At 45.4% G+C, this 22,405-nt stretch overlaps 1 protein-coding gene across 1 annotated transcript in view; it reads right to left on the bottom strand.

The window, feature by feature from the left end:
- HFM1 (helicase for meiosis 1) overlaps positions 1–22,405 on the bottom strand; it is a 108,534-nt gene that overhangs the window by 49,303 nt on the left and 36,826 nt on the right. Inside the window, exon 13 of the mRNA XM_077824684.1 lies at positions 22,259–22,360. Within this exon, the coding sequence (XP_077680810.1) occupies positions 22,259–22,360 (102 nt within the window). The remainder of the gene's footprint in view (positions 1–22,258; positions 22,361–22,405) is intronic.

The following is a 22,405-nucleotide window of genomic DNA, read 5'->3' as shown; positions in this document are numbered from 1 at the left end:
GGGAAAGATTTCTTTCAGGGTGTGGTCCTCAAAGTATGTAGTGTTCCATTTTTGAAGCTGATCGTGGTGTACCTGAATGGAACTGGTGGATAATCCTGGTTGTTTAAAGGTGTAACATGTAGTCCAGGATAAATGTTAGCAGAGCACATGCTGTGTCAACTTGGTGGGAGGTTCACCAGCATTGAAATTTAGTCGATTTGTGAATGTAAGTGTGTCTCGTTGTGTCACGCCTGCTTTTCAAAAGTATCTGATTGCATCCGAACAGGTTATTTCTGAATCCTGGAACCATGGAGGAGCCAGGCTTTGAAGGGGAGTGTCTGGATTGGGATGGAGGATATGTCCTGTGAAAGGAGCTGTGGTGTTGGACAGATTGGTTGGCATTCTATCATGTGAAGGAGATAAATATACCAAACCTGTCATGGCCATGTTGGAGCTATAAGAATGATGTGAGCTTGGTCTTCCTGTATTTTGTGAAGTACCTGGAATAGGAGAGGAAATGGACAGAAGGCACAGAAGAGTGGTGTACTCCATGCAATGAAGAATGCATCTCCCAGCGTTCCGTGTCCCAGTCCTGCTCTGGGACAGAATTGAGGGAGTTTTGCTGTAGCAAAAAGATCTGTGATAGGACATCCCCATCAATTGTAGATGGGCTGAAGGGCTCGCATATCCAGCTGCCACTCGTGATCCTGGGAGAATCTCCAGCTCAATGTGTCCGCGGTGATGTTCTGGTATCCAGGGAGGTATGCTGCTGAAATGGTGATGTTGTGCTGGATACACCAGTTCCACAATTTGAGTGCCTCTGAGCATAAAGAGTGAGAACATGCTCCACCTTGTCTGTTGAACTTACAGGCGAGATTGTTCGTCATGACTCTGATCGTGTGATGTTCAAGGAGATGGAAGAAATGTCAGCAGGCATCGCGGACCACTCATAGTTCTAGGAGGTTGATGTGTAGAGTGGATTTGGTTAACGACCATCTGCCCAGCACCGTGTGATTGTGTAGATGTGCTCCCCAACTGATTAGGGAGGCATCGGTTGTTCAGATCATGGTCGGTGGTCGTTGGAGGAAAGGAACTTCAACACAGACATTGTTGGGCTCCATCCACCAAAGTAGTGAGTCCTTGACTCTTATTTCGCACGGATAAGAGAGTTTCTGGAGGCTGCGTTTGTTGGGGTGATATTCTGTATGGAGCCATGCCTGAAAACATTGCATGTGTAGTCTTGCGTGCCTGATCATGAAAGTGACTGCTGCCATGTGGCCTAGATGTTGGAGGCACGTTCTGGCAGAGGTCTGGGGGCAAACCCGCATATTGGATATCAGATCTAGTATGACCAAGGATCTGTGAGGTGGTAGGAATTCAGAGAACCATTCAGGAGAAAAGAAAAGGAGTACTTGTGGCACTTTAGAGATTAACAAATTTATTTGAGCATAAACTTTCGTGAGCTACAGCTCACTTACCTCCAGTGGAGTTCTACAGATGTAGCTGAGGGCAGAATTTGGGCCATAATGAACATACTCTGTATTCCAGGTATTGTACTGGCATTAAAGTGGACTTTTCTATGTTCATGAGGAGGCCTAGTTTCGTAAACAAATCCATTGTTGTAGATGGCTCTGAGAATGTCGGTCTCAGCTGGGGTCCTGAGGAGACAGTTTTTGAGTATGGAAAGATGATGCCTCCTTGTTTCCTTAGGTAGGCAGCAACTACTGCCAGGACCTTGGAGAACACCAAAGGAGCAGTCGATAGTCCGAAAGGAAGCACCTTGTACTGGTGGTGGTTGTCGTCCATGACAAATTGGAAAAATAGTCCGTGAGCAGAGTATACAATATAAAAGCATGAGTCTTGGAGGTCAAGGGCAGAGAACCAGTCCTCCTGTTCCAGTGCTGGGATAATAGTGGAGAGGTAATCATCTTGAAGTGTTGCAGTTTGATGAACTTGTTTAGATTGCGAAGGTCCAGGATGTGTCGCCAGCCACCAGATTTCTTCTGGATGAGGAAATAACGGGAGTAGAAACCCCTGTGTTGGAAAGGGACCAGTTCTATGGCTTCCAGTTGCAGATGATTTATTTCTCCCCCTAGAATGGGTTTGTGAGGGGGTCCCTGAAGGACGGGGGGTGGGAAAGGTATAAAGGGGATGGAGTATCCTTCCTGAAATTATCTCTAAAACCCACTTGTCTGAGGTGATTAGTCTCCATGATGGGAGAGAAAGAGCTAGTTGGTCACTAAACTGGTGGGACCTCAAAGATGGTGGGAATGACTGGAAGAGGGGGAGGCTTCTTGGGGCCTTGATACACTTTCAAAATTGTTGCTTCAGTGTGGGGGTGTGAGAGGTAGCCCCCTGAGGAATAGGTTGTTTACACTTGGAGGGAGGCCTTTGTTTTCAGCCCTGGGTGTCATAGTACCATTGAGGAGTATATTGCGGTGATCGAGAGTAAGGGGGGAGGTGGTATTTCTCTGGAGGTCTCTTCGGTACAGGCATGTAAATGCCAAGACATTGGAGGGTAGCTAGGGAGTTTTTACAGGAGTGCAGGGAATCGTCTGTGTGCTCCGAGAATAGTTTTCGGCTCTCAAAAGATAAGGCTTCCACAATGGTTTGTAACTCTTTAGGAAAACCTGAGAGGAGGAGCCATAATGCATGCCTCGTGACCACAGCAGTTGCAATGGATTAGACAGCAGCGTCTAGAGCAAGGGGTCTCAAAGTCCTGGCCTGTGGGCCATCTGTGGTCCGAGAACCTTCCTACTGCGGCCCATGGAAGAGAGACGCAGGCAGACACGCTGCTGGCAATCTCAACTACAGGAGCCGCCACCCCCGCCCCCCAGCTCCCATTGGCTGGGGGAGAGGGACACAAATACCATCATTAGTTGCCGGGCAGAGTCAGCCCTGGATGCAGCATCATTAGTTGCCGGGCAGAGTCAGCCCTGGAGGCAGCATCACTTTTTTCCCACAAAGAATATAAACATGTCAAAATACTGAAAACAACTCTCTGATGCACACCTTGCTGCAATCCTGAAGGTTTCAACTGTTCAGTCACTGAGGCCAAACACCAATAAACTGACAGAACTGAAGCGTTGTCAGGTGGCTGGCCATCACTAAAAACTCTCTGGGAGGTGAAGAATTGTATAAAGTTGTATGACAGTTTTATTATTTCTAAGAAATTTGAAATAAAAAAATACAATATAAATGTTTTCTTTTCTGAACACCATCTTCAGTGACATTATTGACCCTGCTGGGAGGATTTGAGGACTGGCACTGGCCCTAAGGTAAATTGAGTTTGAGACCCCTGATCTACAGAGTCTAACAAGGCTTGTAGGGCTGTACAGGCTAGAAGGTATCCTTCCAATATTAGGGACTGAAATTGCTCTTTCTTGGCCTCTGGGAAGTCATGACAGAAATCCTCCAATTTGGAGTAGTTTAAGTAGTTAGCCATCAGAGCCTCGTAGTTTGAGATTCAAAACTGGAGTATGGCTGATGAATATGCCTTGAGTCCAAATAAGTTAGGCATTTCCAATCCCTGTCTGGATGACTAGCACATGGTTGGTATTGGCCTCTCTCTTGCACCAAATTGACCACCAGAGAATTTGGGGTAGGGTGCAAGAATAGAAATTCAGCATCTTTCACTGGAAGGTAGTACTTTTTGTCGGCGGGTTTGCAAGTCGGATGGATGGATGCTGGGATCTGCCAAGAGCTCTTTTGCAAGGTCCAGAAGAGCTTCATTGATCAGTAGTATAATCTTGAAGGAAGAAGAAGTGTGGAGGATATCAAGCATCTTATGTTGCTAATCCTTGATTTTCTCCAAAGGAATCTGCAGGGGCTCTGCAATCCTGCAGAATAGGTCTTGAAAATGTCTGAAGTCATCGGCCATAAACAAGAGCAAGGGTTCCTCAAAGTCATCGGCACAGCTTCCTAGCAAAAATTTCCTAACTAGAATTTCCTCCAACAATATGCAGCTTTCCTAACCTCCCTCCTCCCAACAAGTTAGGAGCATCTCTTATGTGGTAGGAGCATTTCCTACCAAACTAGGAAACAAAAGACAAATCTGGGTGAACATAATTTATTTGGATTATGATAGTGCCAATGAGACAGGCATCTATTGTAATACTTTTAACTAATAATGGCCTTGGTTTTGCAGGGCATTGTAATCTTCGTATTATTTTTATATAGCTTTTCACACGATAGTACAATGGTATTAACAATATCCTAAAGTGTAAACAGACATATATATATGAATATATATAAAAAAGGAGTCAGGAGTACCTTACTAACAGCTGTTGAATGTCCAAACACTTATCACTTGAGAACATGTCAACCAAAAAGATTTAAATTTACCAATTATTTATTTTCTTTTTCAGTGCCACAAAGCAACTGTTCCACAATCACAATCATAGACATCCCATTTTGCTAAGTACCATAGAATGCCTTATGCTGGTTGGGTCAGCAGCCTGTACTATCAGTGCTGAAGCAGAAAATCTGCCTTTGGGGGAAAAGATAGATGTATTTTTATTCAATATGAAGCAGTTTTCTGAATTTTAATATCCTCATTTTATCTTCTATAAAATAAGGATATTAAAAAGAAAAACCACTCAATATTAAATAAAAGTTGATTTACCTTTTCCTTGGAGGCAAACTCAATACTCAGAGCTGAAAAGCAATGGTAATATGCCACCAGCTTTGTGTGTGCTGTGATACCTCAGCACAGTGGGAAGTTGGTAATCATAGGCTGAAATTTTGCAGACCTGTTAATGAAAAAGTAGTACATGTTGAAATGCCTCCTAATTATGTTAACATGGTTGAAATGCTTTTTCCTAAAGATGTTCCAGGTCACCTTTAACAACTTCATTGTCCTCAATCCCTACTGAAATGACAGCCCATAAAAGACAAGAGAAAACAAGTAACACTAATCTTTTTTATCATTTATCACAAACAGAAAATTACTTGCCAAAAATGCAGGTAGTTTACTGTAACCTACTTTATCTTAGACATGACATATAATCCAGTATCATATTCTAGTCAATTTCAAAGCCACAAACCATAATGAACTGGATTTTTCAAAACTCGGATGTATAGGAAAGTTGATCGTATCCATTCCAAAGCTATTTTCACATCTGTGATGGTGTGCAACACTATTTCTGCATTTAAATGCTCAACAAGATGTTTGTGCAAACTAGTAAGGAACAAAAGGTAAATCAATTAGAAATAAAATTAAATTACAATAAGCATTAATCAAAGTATCAAACAATTTTTTTTTACAAATAATAAATTATATTTTATAGTAAATAGTCCACTTATTGCTGCGGCTTTTTATGGTACTTGGTATAAAAAGGTAAAAAATACTTAAATGATCAGGAATTCAAGCTGTGTGTTATGGAATAGGCTCCAGTTAGCAAAAGAAACACAGATTTTTGGTGTTGGCTGTTGGACATCACTGGCATCCAAGAAACAAAACTATCTATATTTGCATGTTGCATTATATTCTTGTTATTATGGGAAATATCAGAGTTTAAGTCTTAACTAGATTTACCTTATAAGATTTTCAACTTTAGCATTTAAAATTCCACTGTAATTCTGAATGTTCTTATTTTTAAATGTCTCTCAAACCCTGTAGGCCTTCCATCAATTGAGCATTATAGGCTAGTGTTTCTGGAATCTCTCTTGTATCAAACTTCAAAGACATGTCCTGGAAGCTTTCTGTGTTCTATTTTTTGTTTTTTTGAATACTTTCACCACATACAGTGGAGTCGCATTTTACTCAGAGGTTAGGTTCTAAAGTCAGGACGTAAGGTGAAAATTGCATATAGTCAAAATTACCCTTGAAAATCCCTTAAATCGCCCATAAAGTACAGTATACTGTACATGGTTTTGTGTATACAACCCTGTACAGTAATATGTATAAATGTATAATGTATACAGTAATGTACAGTATATTATAAAGAGTACATATGCAAAATATAATTTTACAGGACTGTATTTTTAATTACAGGGATAATTACAAGGGGTCGTCAGAGCTTGATGTCGATCCAGGAGACGGAGGTGATGGAGAGCAAGTCGTAGACCAAGTGGTTGGCTCTGGTTCAGCTTGAGAAGTTGATTGCATAGGCTCATCTGCTGCTGGTCATTTTTCCTTGAAAAACATGGTGAACGGCAACTGTCGCTGTTGTCTCTTGAGCTGCTCAAACATTTCTTGATACGGTCTCAAATCGTCCGTAATACTACGCGTGATTTTGAGGCTTCGTTAATTGGAGGGATTGCATTCAAAAATTAAATAATTCAAGTGTTTTGCTGCTTTGAACACTTCAGCAAATTTATGAAGATTCCAGCTTGCTGGCTCTTCCTGTTCATCGTCATCATCTTCGTCTTCTGTAGATGATTTTATCAGTTCCTCTAATTCTTCGTTAGTCAATGTTTCTCTATGGCAGCGTTTCCCAAACTTGGGACACTGCTTGTTCAGGGAAAGCCCCTGGCGGACCGGGTCGGTTTGTTTACCTGCTGCGTCCGCAGGTTCGGCCAATCGCAGCTCCCACTGGCCACGGTTCATCGCTCCAGGCCAATGGGGGCTGCGAGAAGGGGGGCTGGCACATCCCTCGGCCCGCGCTGCTTCCTGCAGCCCCCATTAGCTGAGAACAGAGAACCGCGGCCAGTGGGAGCCGCAATCGGCTGAACCTGCACACGCGGCAGGTAAACAAACTGGCCCGGCCCGCCAGGGGCTTTCCCTGAACAAGCGGCGTCCCAAGTTTGGGAGACACTGCTCTATGGTTCTCAATTAATTCTTCAATTTCTTCCTCAAGGATGTCGACAAAGCCATCACCACGCACTTGCCTGGCCAGCTGAACAATGCGTTTCACTTCTTTATCAAATGGTTGGGAAATCCTTAAAATCATTCACACATTTTTTCCATAGGTTTCGCCAAAATGCATTGACTGTTTCAGGCTTGACTGCATCCATTGCCTGTTTTAATATAAGTGATGCAATCGGCAATGTTGAAGGACTTCCAGCTCTCCATCACATTAAGATTGGGATCAGCATCCATAGCGCTACATATCTGTGAGAATGTAGGCCTCGTGTACGTGGCCTTGAAACAGTGAATCATGCCTTGGTCGAGAGGTTGGAGGAGGCATTGGGGGGGAGAAAGATGACTTCAATGTCGTTATGTGCAAACCAGAGTGCCGCAGGGTGGCCAGGAGCATTGTCTACGATCAGCAACACTTTAACGTCAGTCCTTTCTCATCGAGGTACCGCTTGACCTCCGGAATGAAACACTTGTGGAACCAATCCAGAAGCGATGCTGCCATCACCCAAGCCTTTTTATTTGATTGCCAGAACACAGGCAGGAGATTTTTGTTCTTGCCTTTTAAGGCACGGGGATTTGCAGCTTGTAGAGCAAGCCCGGCTTTATTAAATGCCCAGATGCATTGCCACAAAACACAGTCAAACAGTCTTTAGCTTCTTTGAAGCCAGGGGCTTGTCTTTCTGATTTCGAAGTGTGGTGGGGCATTTTTTTTCCAGAAGAGCCCAGTCTCGTCAGCATTAAAAACTTGTTCCGGAATATAGCCCTTTTCTTCTATGATTTTCTTTAATTGTTCAGGGTAGGCTTTTGCTGTCTGTTCATTGGCAGATGCAGGTTCACCAATAGTCTGCACGTTTTTGAGGTTGAAGTGGTTCCTAAAACTGTTAAGTCAACCTCAGCTGGCTTTGAATTCCTTCTCATCAGAAGGCTGTCCCTCTTCGGCAGGAGGTTTGAACAGCGCGTGGAGGCTAAGAGCCTTTTCTCGCAACATGTTGCCATCGATAGGCACACGTTTACGATTCATGTCTTCCAGCCATAAGTTTAATGCCTTTTCAGTCTTCACTAAAGTCTTATCACACACCTGACTCGTCACCTTAGCAGTTATTGGAGCACTTGATGTCACGGCTTGACAAATTTCTCTCTCTCGAATCTTGATGGCACGGATGCTAGATTCATTGAGGCCATATTTAAGCACCATGTTGGAGACCGACATACCATCTCTTAATAAGTCCAACACAGCCAGTTTTTCCTCCAGCGTTGGAACAGATCGCTGTTCCTTCACTTGAGCACCAGATGAAGTAGTTGGCTTGCGTTTAGGAGCCATGTTGTATGAAAAATACGTATCTTTAAACACTAGAATCACACTCAGCGTGGCAAGATGCTCATGCTATGAGAGGCACGTGGGAACTGAGACCGACTGAGGGAACAGCAGATTCACGTCCATCTCATGCTCACTCCGGAGCATACACGCATTGAGTGGAATGGTGGGCGAAATTGCCCGCACTATTTACAGGTATCTTGTTATTTTTTTCTTTCTTTCTTTCTTTTTTTTTTTGCCAAGCACGTATACTCGAAGTCAGGTAAGTTAAATGCATGTATGATGCGATTCACCTGTGTCTACAACCAATTTCCTTTGATATGTTTAAGATAGAACTATAGACCTAACTCTCTTTTTCAGGTATCAGGTATGGGGAGTATTCCAGCTAATGAAAAATTCATGGAGCTCAATCTCCAAACTCAGAAACTCATTCAGTGTCATACTGATGTTTTCAAGGAACATGACTTGTACTTTAGCAGGGATCTACATCTCTACAGACAGACATTTCAAAACAGGGATAACTTAAGAACCTCCTTACCCCACACAAAACCAGGATGCTAGAACAGGAACATCATAGGTATTAGGAACAAGATTAATCACTTGAAATCAAAAGAATTTATATACCAAAAGAACTGGTGAGAAGAACTCACCTCTAACATTAAGCTGCTTACAGTAACTGAAGTAACTGTGAAGCATCTCACACATCCAGTGCGACAATAGCCAGCAGTATTTATGTCAATGTTATGGTGTTGCAGGTATACCCAATCAGCTCCTTAGGGTGGTATGACCCTGTGGCCCAAGTCACCAGGGCAAGCCTTGGCCTCAGGACCATAAGGCCTAGAGGCTGAAGTCTAAATAGCAGCCCTTTTCCCAGGACAGCATGGCCTAAGGGCTAGGATCAGTAGGGCTACCCTGGGATTCAGGATAGTAAGACCTAGTGGCCAAAGCCTAAATAGCTGTCCTTCTCAGTGTAATATGGGCCAATGGCCAGAGTCAGTCACGCTGTCCCGAGGTTCAGGACAGCAATGCCCAGTGGCCAAAGTCTACATAGCTGCCCTTCTTCTCAGGGTGGTATGATCCAAAGGCCAGAGTCAGTCAGGCTGTCCTGGGATTTAGGACAGCAAGGCTCACTGGCCAGAGTCTAAACAGCTGACAGTTGGTACAAGGCAGCGTGGCCCAGAGGCTAGAGTCTAAATAGCTGCCCTTGGATTCAAGGCAGTACAGCTCGCTCCTTTGGGCGGTGACCTCATCCAGTGGTGGGTATGGTGCAGGACAAGGGGACTCAGGCCCAATCTACTCCACTGGGTCCCGACCCACGGACCTGAGGAACCGATTCTCCTGTGTTCAGGCTTGGTTTCTCTCTGCAATCATTCCGTTCCCTGCATCACTTCCTACCCTCACTTCCAGCATTGGTAGCCTCCCGGCATCAGCAAACTCTTCTCTGTCATCCTCGGCGGTGAACTGGGTATCTGCAGTGGCTTCAGCGCAGTCAGCCTCTGCAGCCTGGGGCTCCAGTAGCTTCCTGGCAGGAGCCTGCAGCACATATCTACTCTCCTCCTCAGTCAGCCCAGACTGAGCTGAACCGCTCCCTCTTTTACTGTGATTCCAGTTGGAGCATGCTCAGCAGGAGTGACGGGGTGCAGCTTCTTCATCCAAGAGCATGGGGTTAATCCCCTTCGTCCCAGTGCGGGGTAGGTATACCCCATCACATATGGGAACACTTCAAAGTTCATCTTTTTTTCTTGGACTACTGGAAAGGGAGTGGGCTCAGGATTGGGGTGTTTGGTAGATTTCTATGGTGTTTTAAATTTCCAGGATAGATGCCCAAACTACAGAATTTATTTTTCTGAATTAAAAACTGATTCTAAAAAAAAATACTACAAGAAAGCTTCTGTGATTACATCTAAATATTATTTGGTTTTCTTGTTGATTAGTATTCTCACAGACACTGAACAGATAAAATGAAGTTTCCACTTCTGGTGTACCTCTGTATGATTTCCCCATAAACCTGTCTTTTATAATCCATGGGATGATAAGCCAAAAGAACAAGAAAATACATTCTGTTTGTTCTATTCATCAGTATGCTTGTTGCAAAATTACTTAGTTACCTGCTTTCTATTGTATCTGCACCATTTAACAGCTGTACATATTTCTCTCTCGTACTTAACCTAGTCAAGATAACTGCTGTAGCGGTAGTGTCAAACTGAAAAAAAAAGTACTTTAAGATTTAGCAGGAGACACCTAAAATATGCGTTTCATATCTTTGGTAACAATTCAAAATGTATTTTTAAAATGTTATGTTTAATCTGTTGAGGAATGCCAAGACAACAACTGAAAGACAAATCCTGACAAATCCATTTGCACATTGACCAGTACCTGAACTTTAAAAAAAATAATTGTTTGCATTTGGGCTGGTGCTACTAACCTATTTGCTGTAACACGCATATACTATAGACGGTATTAGGATCCATGCAATTTTGCACAGCTGCTAAACAATACCATGCATACACAAAAGAGAATCCCACTTATTCAGCGGACAAATAAGCATTTGGAAAAATCTATTAACCTCAGTCAAGTGATTTCCACATCCCACCTCACCCAAGCTGCATGTCACCACCACAATCCTTCTGAATGAAAAGGACTAAAGAGAATTCACTTGGTAGTCCTTCAATGCACTCTGCAGTGCTGGACATTAGTCTTATGATTAGCGAGATTGTCAATTCCTCCCTCAAGTGGGTAGCAGCTCTTAAATGAATGATTATTAAATACAAGGTCAGAAAACCAATTCTTGACACTGATAATCTCGTTAATTATTGCCAAATGTTAAAAAGCCTGGAAATGAACCATTAAGAGATACACCAAATTCCCTACTGACTTCACTACTTACTATCAAGTTACCTCATGTACTCGGCACCCAACCTTCACTTTCCCACTTGCTTTGTTCAAAACTGGAAATATAGAGCTAATTGTATATTAGAAAATTCCCATACAAAAATCAACTAGTTTTTTCATTTGGATTGTTGAATGTGGTACATATGAAAACAGCCCTTAATCAAATAACTCTTCCCGATTCAATATAAGAATTTAAGCACCTGCTTAAAGTTAGGCATATGCTTAAGTATCTTTCTGAATCAGGAGCTCTAGCACCAAAATCATGTATCCTTTATTTAAATGGACAAAGGAAAGAAGAATTACTTATATGTACAGTAATTGGAGTTCTTAAAGACGTCTTGTCCACATATATATTCCAATTATCGTTTGTGTGCGCTCCAGAAACTTGAAACCGGAGTCTTTTGTCCAGCAGCGTCCATTGGGAGGCACACATGCCCGAAGTGTTCTCATGCCCCTTACCAACAGCATACAGAGTGGGCCAACCATCACTTAGTTCCTTCACCACCAGAGAATTCCAACTATACAAGACTCTACAGCACAGGGGAAGGAGGCTGGATTGTGGAATATACTAATGGCCAAAGTCTCAAAAAAGTGAAGGTTACTTGTAACTGGAGTTCTTTGAGATGGCTCCGCTTACCCACACTTATGGGTATTGCGCCTCCTAGTGGTGCCTAATAGTAGAACCTTCTCCAAGCAGCGTCTGTTAGAATGTTCACGCAACCCTCCCTATTACTCCTCTCCGCATTTCTCAATATTCTAAGGATGAGGCTATATAAGAGGGTGCAGCGCCCTCTACCACCTGTGTTCCTTCCGCCACCAACCCAGAAATACAGAACAATAGGACCTTAAGAGCGAGCAGAAGACGGGAGGAAAGTGTGAATATGCAGAGCCATCTCAAAGAATTCCAGTTACAAGTAAGTAACCTTCATTTCTTGTTCAAATGGCTATGTGTATTTCCACTCACGGGTAGTTTTATAAACAGTACTTAAAATAACCTAAAAGAGGGAACAGACTCCTAACTGAATAGTGATTGAAGCACTGCTGTGCTATCTAACATCTGCCCTAGAAGCCAAATTGAGAGAATAATGTTTACTAAATATGTGAACATAAAGAACAGTTACTAACCTTTCCACAACTGCTGTTCTTAGAGATTTGTTGCTCATGTCCATTCCAATGTAGGTAGGTGTGTGCTCACCCTGATCATCGCCTCTGGAAAGTTTTCCCTCAGAGGTATCCATTGGGTCGGTTTTGGTGCCCCCTGTGGTTGCGCGTTCATAGCACCGGTATGAAGGGTCCTGCCGACCCACAACCCCCTTTGTTCCTTCTTGCTGGCCAACTCCAACAGAGGGGTAGATAGGAAGGTCTTGGAATGGACATGAGCAACACATCTCAAAGAACAGTCATGGAAAGGTTAGTAACTATTTTTCTTCTTTGAGTGCTTGCTCATGTCCATTTCAATGTAGGTGACTCTCTAGCAGTTGCAAGTGGAGGATTCAGAGTTTATTGACCTGCTGATTGCAACACCGCTCAGTCAAATCCAGCATCATCTCTAGCCTGTTGGGTGATAGGGCAGTGAAAAGTGAAAGTGCGAACCGACGACCATATTGCAGCTCTACGAACGTTCTGGATAGGAACTTGTGTTACAAATGCTGCCAAAGATGCTTAGGCCCTTGTGGTATGTGCTGTCAGGGCAGCTGGGGCAGGGACTTTGCCAGGTGATAGCATGTGCTGATGTAGGATGTGATCCACAATGAAATTCTCTGGGTTGAGACAGGAAGACCTTTCATCCTGTCTGCAAAGGACATGAATAGTTGAGTGAATGGCTTAAAATGGCTTAGTTGTTTCTATGTAGAAAGCCAGTGCACATCTGATGTCTAGCGAGTGGAACCTCTGTTCTTCTCTGTTGGCATGTGGTTTCAGATAGAAGACCGTTAGGAAGATATCCTGGTTACTATGGAACTGAAAAACCACCTTTGGATGGAAAGCTGGATGAGGATGTAGTTAGAATACCATCTCCTTGTCCTTGAAGGATACCTTGTTATGGTGGTTCTGAAGTAAGGGGCCGGATCTCTAAGACACTTCTGGCAAAAATAATGTCCACCAGGAAGGTCACCTTCCAGGACAGGTAGAGTAGAGACTATATTGCCAGTGGCTCAAATGGAGGTCCTGTCAGTTTTGACAATACCAGGTTGAGATCCCTGGGAGGGATTGGTTGCCAGACCTGGGGGTACAATCTCTCAAGGCCCTTAAGGAACCAATTACAGATGGTGTTTGAAAACACGGAATGGCCATTCATCCATGGGTGAAAAACTGAGATTACGGACAGATGACCTATTTAGACCTTGTCGTTTTAGGTGTAGTAAGCAGTCTAGAATAAATGGTATTGTTGATAGCATAGATGAAATATGCTTCTGTGTAGACCAGATTGAGAACCTTTTCATCATTGTCAGGTAAGTAGCTCTGGTGAACGGCTTTCTGCTCCCTAAAAGTACCTTGCAAACCTGCCCCGAGCATGTTAGCTCTAAGGGGTTCAGCTATGGAGCTTCCAGGCTGTCAGATGAAGGGACTCGAGATGAAGGTGATGCAGGTGGCCCTTGTCTTAAGAGGTCAGGTTTGGATACAGAGGTAGAAGAATTGGCATCTCCACCGAAAGGGCTAAGAATGTGACAAATCAATGCTGGTGGGGCCAGGCAGGGCTATGAGGATGACCCATGCTCTGTCCTTTCTGATTCTCAGCAAGACCTTGTGTATTAGAGGAATGGGAGGAAACGCGTAGAAGAGATGATCCATGCAGGGGAGGAGGAAGTGTCTGCGAGAGATCTAGGGCTGTGACACAGGAGGCTACAGAATCGGAGACACTTCCTGTTGTGCTTTGTCTCAAAACAGAGCTATCTGGGGAGTTCCCCACTTCTGGAAAATGGTTTTCACAACATATGGACAAATAGACCACTCATGCGGTTGGAGAAAGATCTGCTTAGGTGATCCGCTAGCTTGTTCTATGATCCCAGCAGATAGGAGGCCTGGAGGTAAATCGAGTGGTTATGCAGAATTCCCACAAGCGAAGTGTTTCCTGGCACAGGTGAGAGGAGCATGCTCCTCCCTGCCAATTGATATAAAACATCGCCATCATGTTGTCTGTGAGAACTGACACGTTCTTGCCCGCCAAATAGGGCTGCAATGCCTGGCATGCCAAGCAAACTGCTCTGAGCTACCAGACATTGATGTGTGTAGCGAGAGCTCTTCCGGAGACCAAAGGCTCTGAGTTCTGAGGGAACCCAGAAGAGCACCCCAGCCCATCACTGAAGCATCTGTAATGAGAGACACTGATGGTTGGGGTCAGCAGGTCTAACCACCAATTGAGAGAGGTGATCACTGACAGGGAACTGTGATAACTATGTTCAGACTGTGTCAGTTTGGCGAGTATACAGATGCCAGCCATGCCTGGAGAGGTCTTAGTTGAAGTCTCACATGCTGCACCACATATGTGCATGAGGCCAACTGGCCCAGGAGCTCAAGAAGTTCCTCGCTGTAGTGATGGGATGATGTCTGAGGTTCTCTATAAGCATCACTATTGCTCGGAACCCTGCTTCTGGGAGGAAGGTTCTGGCTTGGACAGAGTCGAGGATCGCCCCAATAAACTTTATCCTCTGAACCAGGGAGAGGGTAGACTTCTGCACTTTTATCAGTAGACCCAAGTCCTGCATGTTGACTGGATTAACTTTATGTCAGCCTCCACCTGGCCATTGGTCTGACCTCTGACCAGCCAGTCACCAAGGCAATGGTAGACCTGAGCTCCTTGTCTCCTCAGGAAGGCTGCAACAACCGCCATGCACTTCGAGGGGCTGCTGGCAGGCCATACGAGAAAACTGCAAATTGGTAGTGCACATGGTTCATGATGAACCTGAGGAACCTTCTGTGTTCCTGAAAGATCGAGATATAGAAGCAAGCAAGCATCCTTCAAATCAAGGGCTGTGTAGTCCCCTGGGAAGGGATGATGGAAGCCAAGGAGACCATGCAGAACTTTGGCTTCTTCATATATCTGTTGAGCTTTCACAGGTCCAGAACTGGTCTGAGACTACCGTTGGCTTTCGGGATAATGAAATATCAGGAGTAGAATCATCAGCCCTCTAACTCTGGTGGAACCTCTTCCATGGCTTCCACCCTTAGGAGTGACTGCACCTCTTGGGATAGAAGCTACTCATGAGAAAGGTCCCTGAAAACGGATGAGAAGGGCAGGAATAACTGAACTAAAGAGTGTATCTCACTGCTATTATGCTTAGCACCCAGTGGTCTGTTGTAATGCGGGCCCATGCCTCATTGAAATGGGATAAATGGTCCACAAAAACTGGATAGGTTGGATCCAAATTCTATCCTGATATGTTGTCCTCAAGCGTCCCATCAAAAGGCCTGCTTGGACCTCCGAGAGTGTTGGGGGGGGGGGAGGGAAAGCAAGGCATAGACGAGGACGAGGACTGGGGCAGAGGTCTTCTCCTAAAGCTCCTGCTCTTTCCCTGTGGTAGTCTTGCCAGGCAGGCAGTGGGAAGAATCAAGCAGCCAACTGAGGCTTAATGTTTCCTTGTGGACGCCAGTGTATGAAGTCCTAGAGACTTCAGGGTGGCCCTTGAGTCCTTTAGGCTGTGCAGCTTGGAGTCAGTCTGCTCAGAAAAGAGTGATGTGCCCACAAAATGAAGATCCAGCAAGGTCTGTTGGACCTCATGCAGCAGGCCTGAGGATTGAGCTTCTGTGCATTGAGCTTCTGTGCATTGCCACTGCTAAGGCCATAGATTGGGCTGCAGAGTCTGCAGCATCCAAGGCTGCTTGCAAGGATGTTTTTGCACCGATTTGCCTTTCTCCACAGGAGCTGCAAATTCTTGTCTGGACTCCTGGGGTAATAACTCCTTAAATTTCAGCACGGAGTCCCAGAAATTTAAACTGTTCCTGCCCAGGAATGCCTGCTGATTCATGATCCTGAGCTGGAGGCCACCTGTTGAAAAGATCTCTGCCAAAAAGGTCTAATTTTTTGGCATCCTTGACCTTGGGGGTTGGCCCCTGTTGTCCCCGCTCACTGGCTGCTGACACAACCAAAAAGCCCAGTGGCGGATATGTGTAAAAGAAACTCACAAACCTTAGCTGGGATAAAGTATTTGTTTTCAGTTTTCTTTGCTGTTGGCTAAAGAGATGCTGGGACCTGCCATAATGCCTTGCTGGAGTCCATAATGGCCTTGTTAAGGGGCAATGACATTCTTGATGTGCTGTGACTGTTAGAATGTCTACCAGGGCATGGGAAGACTCCCTGATATCTTCTACCTGGATCCCCAGGTTTTGAGCCCCCTCTTAAGGAGCTCCTCATGAGCCTTATAGTCATCCTAGGAAGGTGCTACATCCACTCCTACCACAGCCTCATCACGAGAAGAGGAGGAGGAAGCCTGCACTGGTAGGGGGAACTGTTCTTCACACTCAGCACCAGACAGGTCTCAAGGTGCTGGCTCTTGGTATTTGGCACCGGCCTCGGTACTGCAGCTTGGGTCCCGCTCTGAGTGGAGCGGTGGAAGTGCTCTGAACTCAGACACCACGGAGTAGGACCCTCGGCAATGAGTCCTCTGCATTGGCTGGAAAGCCCAGGGGTTCCAGAATGGCCATTGAACTGCATCTGCCACTGCTCCGGGGGCCAAACTGTGGATGGGATGCCTTGGCTTGGGTCCATGGCCAGACAGTGCTAATTGGAGTGACGGAGCTAGCTCCTGCAAGAGTTGCATGACTCATCCTTTGACTCTGTTTCCGAAAACTCCCCTCCTGGAGACCAGGCAGGAGCGGTGCTGATTGGTGCCAGCGAGCAGTGCTGAGAGGGAGGAGACCAGGAATGGGCCATCATGGCCCGTTTCTCTTTTGAAGGCACCTGGGCCCTCAGTGCCTCTGAGGTCCTTCCCACTAGTGCTGCTGCTGTCAGCTCCTGCATAGCTGGAGATGCTGGTACTAGCAGTGAGAGTACGTCTCTCATTGCAGCAAACGTGTCTGATGTCTATTGTTCTGTCAACACAGTATCTCCAGTGGCTCTGCTGCAGAGGTGAGTTCATTGGTACGGGACTCAACGGTACTCACACTCTACTAGTGTCTCCCTGCCCTGCCAACCTTGGGGATGGGGATGGACCACTATCAGTCTTCTTCTATTTCTTCCTCGATAGAGTGTGGTACTGAGGTTCTCTCACCAGAGCACTTTTCTTTGGCACCGGAGATGGTGCATGGTGCCAAGGCTCTCGAGAGGCAGAAGGAGCATCTTTTCTCAGTGCCAGTGATGAAGAGCAGCGCTGAGAATCTCAAACAGTAGTCAGAGCACGCCTCATTGAGGCTGAAGTGCTTGGTGCCAAGTCCGAGCGGTCCAGTGCCAATGGAGGCCTTAGCGCCGCCTTCATTAGGATAAACCTCAGTCTGGTGTGTCTATCCTTTTCAGTGCAGGGCCTGAAGTCTTTACAGATCTTACAACGCTCTTGTATGTGAGCTCCCCTCAGGCACTTAAGGCAACTGGAATGGGTGTCACTCACATACATAGGCTTGTGGCACGAGGCACAAGACTTAAAACCTGGAGACTGAGGCATGCCCCGGCACCAGGCAGAGACTAACTCCGCTAATCTATCTAAAAACAGAAACTTAACTACTAACAACAAGAGATAACTATATACAATATAGGGTTGAAAAAGTCCACAGAGGGTGTACTTGCAGATTGCAAGGATAAGGTAGTTCCAGTGACCGTCAGAGGCAGTAAGAAGGAACTGAGAGGGCTGCGGGTCCTAGCAGGACCCTTTATACTGGCGCTAGGAGCATGCGACTCCAGGGGGCAGCAGAGCTGACCTGATGGATACCACCGAGGGAAAATTTTCCAGTGGCGGTGCTCGGGGCAAGCACAGACCTACCTACATTTGAATGGACATGAGCAAGCACTCGAAGAACTCCACTTTGCAGCACTGGAAATTTCAGTAACAGGGACTTGCTTAAGGCAAGCAAAAGAGGCTGCCACAGCTCTGGTAGAATGAGATCATATCATCACAGGTACAGGAATGTCTACTAACATGTAACATTCTACAATACATTATTTAATCCATTTAGAAACAGTCTAGGGCAGTGGTTTTCAACCTTTTTTAATTTGCAGACCTCTTAAAAGTTTCTAATGGAGGTGTGGATCCCTTTGGAAATTGGGGTTCTGCAGAACACAGGTTGAAAACCAGTGGTTGAGGGAGACACAATATGACCCGTGTGATTTTTAGCATAAAACACAAATAATCAGATAATTTTCAAAAACTTTTAGTTCTATTTAAATAATATGCAACAGCTCTGTGATATCCTTCTCAGTACTGCACACACTATTCCAGATGAAGCTGCACGATTTATATAAAAGGTATAATAATATTTGCCATATTATTCAACTTTCCATTTCTTATGCAATCTAACATCTTGTTTGCTTTTTGGACTACAGTTGCACATAGATCAATGGAAATCTCCACTGATCTGTCTACAGTGTCACACAGTTCTCTTTGTTCAGTATTATTTTAACTCAATAATTCACTTACCAATAAATCTTTAAAAAGCAAATGCTATCCCTTAAATTGTGGGGGTTGTTTTTTTTTTTTTTTTAAACTCGTCAAGTGTATACTGTAGCTTTTACTAATCCAGATTTAGAAAGCATTAATATAAAATACACAGTTAACTTACTTGAGGCCTCCCTGCTCTCCCAATCATTTGCAGAATATCTGTTTCACTGTACTCTTGAAACATTCCTCCAACATAGTGCATTGTAGATTTTATAATTACCAGATGTGCAGGTAAATTTACTCCCATAGCTAAGGTACTAGTAGTAACTGAATCAGATTAAAGCATATTAATTTAATAACAAACAGTATTCGGAATACTAGCAAGATTTTAAATAAAGCAGCAAATATATGGCCCAATTCTGTGAGGTCCTCAGCACTCTCAATTCTAATGAAGTCAATGGGAGGAAAGGGCACTGAAGAACTCATAGGATTGGCCCATAATCTGTATACACATTCATATACAGTATTGCAGTATATCTGATCATGATTTCTGTATTGTCAAATGCTCCCTTAAAAACTAAATATATCCAAAGTATTTGTATTTAAATATTTGATAACATTTACAGGTAAATCAGGGTTCAATCTTTCATTCCTCATGCTCCAAAACTCACACTGAAGTAATTGCTAATCATTCAATACAAATAGTTCAGGAACTGTTTGAATATAGCCATGACTTCATCCTGTTTTGTAGTGACTGGTATACTTAAAGACAGTTTTCAGGTCTTTTAATTTGCCTGTAAAGTGACATGCACATCTACAGTACTAAAATAATTATTCTCACAATAATGTATTTTTCATGACCCACCAGTCTCAAACTCCAGGCCCTCAAGGTTCATAAGAGCAGTGGCGGATTAGCCAATAGACCAGTAGGGGGGCCCTGGAAAAATGGGGGTCTCCACGCTCCTGCTGGGAAGCGGAGTCAGGGTGCAGAGAATTGCCCCTTTCTGCTCGCCTGGTGCTCCTGCCGGGGAGCAGCGGAAGTCCCCATGCTCCAACCCCACTCCCCAGCAGGAATGTCAGGCAGGCACAGTGGGGCAAGCCCCTGCACCCCAACTCCATTTCCCCAGCAGAAGTGCAGGGGTGGGGGCGGACTGCTCTGGCCCAGGGCCCCCCAAGCACCACAAAAGCTTAATCCACTCTGAATAGGAGCAACCAGGCTCCAACCCTCCACATGGTAGTAATCTGGCAATAGCCGACATGAGAACAACGAAGCCCACCCCAATGGTGAGATTCTGCCCTTAAGGTCTGATTTGTGGAGTCCCCAAGTGACTGTTTGGTCCACTGGCCCTACTTAAGACAGCAACAGGAAACCATCTGAAAAACAAGGCTTCACCCCCTTGTCTTGTCCCACTACCTACTCCCGCTTGCCTGCCCAGCTTGATCTCCTGACATTCTGACCTGCTTGACTCCTGGTACCTGACTGGTGGTTCCTGATCTCCATTTTGTCTCCTGCTCCTGACTCCCTGGTGTAAGGGACCAGGCTGTAGGCAGTCTTGCCTAGCAATCACAGCTGGGCTGGGGTCCACGTGTCAAGGATGGAAGTCAATGAACAGGGATCAGAGGAATCGCTAGAGCTCGGTTCAATAAGCAAGAGTCAAGGTCAGGCTAGAATCAGAGACCAGAAAATGAGGTGAAGTCTGGAGTTGAAGCAGGCCAGAAGTCTGTGTGGTTGCCCAGACAACTTCCTGGGGCACCTGCCTGGGTTAAATAGTGCGCTTCATCAATCAGAGGGCTGCAGGGTACTCTCACTATGGATCCTTTGGGAGGTACTTCCAGCAATGTCTACTCTCCACAATGCTCCCTGGATGTGGCTCTGCAAGCCTTCCCCGTGGTACTCTGAGAATGTCAGCTATCCCAAGGTCTGCAGACCTAGGTTCTAGTCCACGGATCCTTACATCTGGTATCCTGACCCAACCTGACTCTAGTTCCCGACTCGTGTTCTGATCTCTAGTTTGTCTCCTGATTCTGATCTCCCAGTATCCCAACTCAACTGATTCTTCACTCCTGTCTTGTAACTGTGGACTTTAGGGTCTGACTACTAGGTCTGGCCGCCTATCACACAGTTGTGACAGCGTCAAACACAAAAGATATATTAGTAAATCCAGAGGTGAAAGTAAGCTGGTACGGCGTACTGGTAAGAAAGTGGCTGCCAGTATGGGCCGGTACACAGCTGACATTAAAGTGCTGCCATGGCAGCGCTTTAAGCACCATACCAGCAGGGCTACTGATGGGAGAGGGGGAAGAAAAGGGGCAGCTTCTCCAGGACCCGGTGATTTAAAGAGCCCCAGGGCTCCAGCAGCGATCTAAAGGGCCAAGGGCTCCCAGCCACTACCAAGGCAGTGGCCAGAGCCCCAGGCCCTTTAAATCACCGCCAGAGCCCCGGACAGCACAGGCCAGGCAGCACTGAAGGGCTGGCTGGGGGAATCTTGCCCCAGCCCTGCCCTTTCCGCCTGAGGCCCCACCCCTTCCGGGGCCCAAAGCTGCCCCCAACCCACACCTTGCCCAGGAGCCTGGTGGCCCTGCGTACCAGTAAATCCTTTAAGTTACTTTCACCCCTGAGTAAATCACAAGTGTATTGATTTACTTGAAGAATTTGTCATATTTAGATAATATTTTTCACGTTTAGTCCATTTTCTTTAAGAAGAATAGGATAACATGATTAGAACTAAAGAGTTGGCTTTCCATTTTCAACTGGAATTACTCTTCCTCAATGAAGAAGTAATATTCTGAACAGAATTTATTTTTGAAGGGAAAAGAAAAACTAAAGTTAATGGGAGTTATGAACGCAAGAAGAATGCAGGATCAAACCCTAAATTACAGAGCCAGTCATGCAGCCTCATCTGAGTATTAGTATCATTTATACTGTAGTAGCACTTAAAATGTCCTAAATACTTATTGAAGCAAATTGACCTACTCATATACAGGCTGCAGAACCATACCCTCTATCACAGGGGTGAGCAAACTTTTTGGGCCATATCGGGGTGCGAAACTGTATGGAGGGCTGGGTAGGGAAGGCTGTGCCTCCCCAAACAGCCTGGCCCCCGCCCCATCCACCCATCCGCCCCCTCCCGCAACCCACACCCTTAACTGCCCCCTGGGGACCCAACCCCCCTGCTCCCTGACTTCCCCACCCCCTATCCACACCCCCGCCCCCTGACAGGCCCCCAGGACTCCCATGCCATCCAACTCCCCCTGTTCCCCATCCCCTGACTGTCCCCTCCCAGAACCCCTGACCCATCCAACCCCCCCCTGTTCCTTGTCCCCTGACCGCTCCCTGGGACCTCCTGCCCCTTATATAACACCCCACCCCCGCCCCGCTCCCCGCCACCTTACTATGCCGCTCAGAGCGGCAGGACTGGCTTATTGGAAAGCCTGTGAGGTGGGCGGGTGCAAGCCAAGCTCCCTGCGCGGCGGCATGGCTGCAGGGGACGGGGAAGAGCAGTGGAGGGGCCAAGAGCTAGCCTCCCCGGCCAGGAGCTCAAGGGCCGGGTAGGACGGTCCCATGAGGCCAGATGTGGCCCATGGGCCATAGTTTGCCCCCCTCTGCTCTATCATCATGGATTTCATGACATAAAAAGAAGTGAAAGAATCATAACATTTACTTTTTCCAAATATGAATCTCACTATATTTAAAAAGAAAAAATATAGTAACAACATTTTGATTTTCAAAAGTTTAAGTTTACTTACAAAGTACTGGTAAGTCTCCCATAGTAAAAGCTCCTTCAATTATTTTTCTATCAGATATCTCCATACCAGCATGATGATAAGCCACACCACACATTAAAAGATCTGAAAAAAAATATTATATCCATTGCCTTTACCACCTTTCGTCAA

Source organism: Eretmochelys imbricata, chromosome 8 (genome assembly GCF_965152235.1).
Source record: "Eretmochelys imbricata isolate rEreImb1 chromosome 8, rEreImb1.hap1, whole genome shotgun sequence".
NCBI classification, from domain to species: Eukaryota; Metazoa; Chordata; order Testudines; family Cheloniidae; genus Eretmochelys; species Eretmochelys imbricata.
This window is presented reverse-complemented; position numbering and strand designations above follow the sequence as displayed.